This window comes from Lingula anatina, chromosome 7, assembly GCF_051362555.1.
Source record: "Lingula anatina isolate TDL-2025a chromosome 7, LinAna3.0, whole genome shotgun sequence".
Classification (NCBI taxonomy): domain Eukaryota; kingdom Metazoa; phylum Brachiopoda; class Lingulata; order Lingulida; family Lingulidae; genus Lingula; species Lingula anatina.
The window spans coordinates 10,214,237-10,219,910 of NC_141773.1; the positions used below are offsets into that span (position 1 = coordinate 10,214,237).

The window sequence follows — 5,674 nt, forward strand, 5'->3', positions numbered from 1 at the left end:
TTTCATTTTTTTTACCCAATATTTTACAATCAAACTTTCTAATATTTCCAATATATTCTTAACAAAGTATACTTAAGGAAAGATGTTGAAATGATCATCAAATATCAAATAAATAGCTTTTTTCATAGGGGAGTCTCTGGGTTGTAGAAGTCATATACTCAAATAAAATAAGATTTATAAAGGTTTGCAGGGGGGAGTCAAAATTTCAGGGGGGGGGGTCAGATTTTCATGTTACACCGGTATTCAGTAGAAACAGTTTTCCTTAATTTGCTAGTTTTTTTTAGCACAGTCCCTCAAGCTACAGCCTCTAGTTTTGGTTTCGTCCTCAATCTTTGAACGGTGTCACCACTCTGCCGTTCCATTTGAAGGTTGTGGACAGGGGTCTCATCTATGTTTTCACACTGATCAAACACAGGATATTTAACTGGATATTCACCAAATCCATAGTATTTTCCGCGTTGCACAGCCAGAACCTTTGTCATTTCTGGTAATATCTTCTTTTTGTTATGGCATGAAACTAATTGACTATTCTGATATATTCCAATGCCAGAGCATCTCTTACAAGACAAGCTACATGTAGATGCCATCATTGTCTAGCTAGTTATTCAGTAATACAATATAGATACCCTAAAAAGATAAGGAAATCATGAGAAATCTAAAAGGAAAAATGTCATCAAAACTATTAATGATGAATTACCATGTTGATGTAATTGATATAAGGTGTCAATGCCGCCATGATTTTGAATATTTAGCTACCTTTCAAATAAACTTTTTACACAAATTTCTTAAAAAATCAAATAAAAAACCCATTTATTTGGCTTTGGTGAGTTTGAAATAACTTGTCAGGCCTATATAACTTTCATTCATGTTGTAGAAAGACAGTCCTGAAACAGTAGAAAATCTTGAAAATCACCCTAAAATGCTAAAAATCGCGTTATCATAAAATGCAAGTAGCAGCTGAGTTATCAATGATCTTTCAAAAAGAACATTTGAAATATTGATTTTAGGTGTGTAAGGAACTTTTTAGCTGGTTTTGACATATTTTTGGAAAGCGCGTACTGCATGATCTGGGCCAACGCCATCAACACAAAATACGCAACGTTATAAAGGGGTCATGCAGGTACTCCCCCGCACCGTTACTCCCTCGCACCGATACTTCCCCTTAGTAAATTTTTGCATTATGCACACCGATACGACTCCTCGCCAATAGATCCCTGCATCGATAAATCCCCTCTAAAATTGCCGTTATACGCGCACCGTTACTCCCCTGCATTGTTGTTTCCCCGCACCATTACTCCCCCCGCACTGATACTCCCCCGCATCATTACCCCCACCCCCCACCCCCCACCAGGCAATTTCCACGAAACTGAGGGTCTGGATAACAGAGAGTCAACCCTCCATTTAATTATACAGGTTAGGGTCAGTCTACGTAAGTGGGTCAAAATCTAGGGCGGGGCTTAATTACCTATGCAAATTGATGGGAACTGGACTGTCTTTCATGGGGGAGTCTGTCACCTCACATCGATATTGTTTCACATATAGATTTGATAAATTGGTCAACGAGTCGGAAGCACGGCCTACACTGTATAAGAAATACTTTTTTCAAATGGAAAAACGCTTTGGATATTGGTGAGATATGTGGAAAAAATGGCCGCAGGGAAATCCTTGGTGATGATGTTTTTATGCTATTGCGCGGTACATACAAATCTTAATTGCTTAAAATTAGACATCAGTATTGTTCAAAAGAAGCCGCAAAGTTCCTAAAAAATCTTGGACGACAACACATTAGTCTCGGTCACAACCGGCCGCACGGGCTCTTACGACCCGTTTGAGTCCAATTTTTGCGGAGAATCTCATGTGCCACGCAAATCCTTTATGCGAAATTTCGAGTTCGCACGTATGTAAGCACGTACGGAGGATGTTGAACATTTCCAACAGATTCTACGTCGCAAGCAATGAAGGAGAAAGTGCCCTTTGCGTGTTGAGTACGGCGCACGCCCTCACTTCTATAACGAAGTAAGTCGAAAACACGGCGGGACTGCGAGTATAAAAGGCGTGCTCACGACGCATGCTCGTGTCTCTACAATTTCGTTGTGCAACAATTTTCAAAAAATTTGAATTTTGCTCAATTCAGATTCTAATATGCCTCCAAAAGACAAGGGAAAGAAGCTTTAAGAGCAGAAAAGAAGGTTGGAGGAAGAAGACAGAGAACGAAGCGCTTTAGCACTGCTTTTTTTGTTACTTAATAATTTAACGAATTCATCGTTGCCTGAAGAAATGACATTTTGCAAAAACATTTCTCAAAAATCACAAGGAAGAGCTGTAGGCCTACGTACTGTCAAGCTGCACACAAAGTCTGAGATTGACTTCGTGTAACGTTCTTTATTTTCCCCATTATATTTCGTATAAAATGTGTCAATTTTGGGTCCCAAGAGGGTGGTGCATCTTGAAAAAAAAGCATTTATAGAAAGGGTTTTGAATCACGAATTGTGTTTACAAAGCCAAGGGAGTAGTGTTTTTGCGGAGTATCGGAACGCGGGAGTATCAGTGCGGGGGAGTATCGATGCGGGGACGTAAAGAAGCGGGGGAGTATCGGTGCGGGGGAGTATTGGTGCGGGGATGTAAAGAAGCGGGGGAGTATCGGTGCAGGGGAGTATCGGTGCGGGGACGCATCATGTGGAAAGCATATATGCAACTTGATGTCATTTTTTGTGCTTAATTTTTGGCCGAGATGTGGCAGTTGTAGCAACGTACCCTAAATATCTGTCTTCTCCATCTTCTACTGACCTCTCTGAACACCCCTCACCTGAATTACATAATAATGCACAGAATACCCTGTGGGACTTAGAATCATAATTTAGACTGTGTGTTCATGCCTAGCTCCTTTACTAATTATGTGACAAATTTCTTTCCTTTGGCATTATTTAGTGGCTAAAAATCAAGTCGGGCAACTTAATTATGACTCATTTATAAAAATGGTGACTGAAAAAAAAAGGACAGACATGGGAGGGGCGGATCCATGATTATTTGAAGGGGGGGGGGGGGGGGACAACAGGCCTTGGATGCGAAGCCGACCATCGCCCTCTTGGTGTAGGGTTCGGGGCCTGGTCAAGGGCCCCCAATTTTTTGTGTGTGTTTTGGAGAGCAAACAGTGTCCTTTGGTACGGTTTAGAACTATATAATTTAGCTAGTCAAAATTCTAATTTCAAGATATATTTTTCAGAAACCGAAGGGACCCCCATGGACCCCCATGACCCCCCCCTTAACCCGCCAATGCATGCATTTGATATAAATGAGATAAATAGAAGATATTTAAAAAAAGTTTATTCATACCTAGGTGTATAGCTATCTGTGTGTAAATTTATAAGTCTCTAGCTTAATTAGAAAAAAATATTGTGTGCAACCCACACTAACGCCGCGGTTGATACGCTGAAAACACTTTGTCAATGCGGTAAAGTAAGCCTATATATAGTTTATAGGTGACACACGTACGTAGGGGTCTAAACATGTATAGAGCGAACTAATTATGACGTCATCATTTTTCCCGCGTGTCCTAGCGTCGCCATATTGGTAGTCGGAAGCAACATAGCGGTAGCACCGGTCGATTTTCACTATTTGCTTTAAAATGCCGACGATGTGTGCCGTATATGGCTGTTCAAACAAACATGGTGCTAACAAGGAAAACAACAGGTCATACTATAGGCTGCCAAAAGTCATTGCCAATCAAGGGGACAGGACAAAAGAACTCTCACTTGCGAGACGTGTAAAATGGCTTGCGAATATTGGGAGAGCAGATATCAAGGAATCAAGCTACAAACACATTCGTGTTTGTTCGGATCACTTTATGGGTAAGTTATATGTGAAGCAATGTAGTTATGTTTATATTTGATCGTTTCTTTTAAGTATTTTGTGTGATATGTACTTGCTGTTTCAAGTATAATTGACAAGTGCATAGTACGCCATTTTTGCTTTTTATTTCCGCATGCAGATCAATTTTGCATTGATTAATAGCCTTAATTGGAAATAATCATGGTGAAAATTGATTATTGCTTGTAATTACCAGTAAAAAAATCAGAAAACAAAAATCATTTCACGTTTTCAGTACACAAATATTCTTTCATGGGTTCAGTATATGACATGTGTATTATCTTTTTTCCCATAGATATTTTTGTCTTCTAGATAAACCAGCTGCATTGTATGACCATCTGAATCCTGACTGGGCTCCAACCGTTAACATGGGTAGAACTTCTGCAAGTGACAGCATGCTATCTGGGTCTGCCTCTGACAGATACACTCGGTCAGTCCAGAGATCTGTGAAGCGGAAGAGGCAAGATGCAGCCGAAACATTACTGTCATTGCAAAGTGCCCCTGAACTTGACACACCAGAAGACCCACAAGAAGACCCGCAAGAAGACCTTCATGAAGACCCCTTGCCAGCTGAGACGGGAACAGCTTGTCAAACAGATGATGACATGAAGTTATATGATGCCAAAGATGCTGAAATATATAGACTACGAAAAGAAAACGAAGAACTGAAACAAATTAATGAGAAACGTACATTCGACATGGCTTTTTTTGAAAATGATGATGTGTTGGTTAGATATTACACTGGGCTGCAAAATTACCATATTCTCAAGTGTTTATTTGATTACGTTGAACCAGATATTATTATTCAACGCAAAAGTATACTAAACAAATTTCAGCAGTTGATCTTGGTGCTCATGAAGTTGAGATTAAATCTGGGCAACAAAGACTTGGCTGTAAGATTTGGCATATCTGATTCAACAGGTTCTAGAATATTTCAGAATGTCTTGAGTGTTTTGTATGCTTGTTCACTGCCTCTCATTTATTGGCCAGAAAGAGAGCAACTTCAAAAAACAATGCCCATGAGTTTTCATGAACATTTTGACACTAAAGTTGCTGTTATTGTAGATTGCTTTGAAATTCCAATGGAATGTCCATCCAATCTTAAAGCCAGAAATGAGACCTGGTCTGCTTATAAACACAGCAATACAGCAAAGTTTTTGATAGGTATCACTCCGCAGGGTGTTGTCAGCTTTATATCAGATGGCTATGGAGGCAGGGCTAGTGATAAGCACATAACAGAAACTTGTGGTTTACTCAATAAACTTTTGCCTGGTGATGTAGTCTTAGCAGATCGGGGGTTTGATATACAGGATAGTGTGGGTAGCATGTGTGCAAAATTGTACATTCCCGCCTTTACCAAGGGCAAACCACAGTTAGGAGCACACGATGTTGAGCAAACAAGGAGAATAGCAAATAGTAGAATTCATGTTGAACGTGTCATAGGAGTTGTTCGTCAGAAGTATACTATATTACAATCAAGGTTACCTATTGATTATTTTTCAGCAACAAAGAATGATGCTGTTCTTACAATTGACAAAATAGTTGTAGTCTGCTGTGCACTAACAAATCTATGTGATTCTGTTGTACCATTTGATTAAAAGAAATTGTAAGGAACTTAAAATATTGTTAATTTTAAGAAAGCATATATAGTGTTATTCATTTTTGTAATCTCAAATTGATATACAATCGAAAGTCATTTTGCAGCACTTTAGAATTATGTGAAAATCATTGGATGTATTTGCATCCGCTACTCAAATGTTTAAACTTGGGTATGTGTCATGAGATCAAATAAAATTTGTGAACAACA

At 39.2% G+C, this 5,674-nt stretch overlaps 1 protein-coding gene across 1 annotated transcript; it reads left to right on the forward strand.

Annotated features, from left to right (window-relative positions):
* Positions 1-3,515: 3,515 nt before the first annotated feature.
* LOC147760726 (uncharacterized) lies at positions 3,516-5,674 on the forward strand. Its single transcript, XM_087016875.1, has 2 exons — positions 3,516-3,848; positions 4,180-5,674. Exons 1-2 carry the CDS (start codon positions 3,626-3,628, stop codon positions 5,463-5,465), a joined length of 1,509 nt encoding a protein of 502 aa, XP_086873001.1. The 5' UTR covers positions 3,516-3,625; the 3' UTR covers positions 5,466-5,674.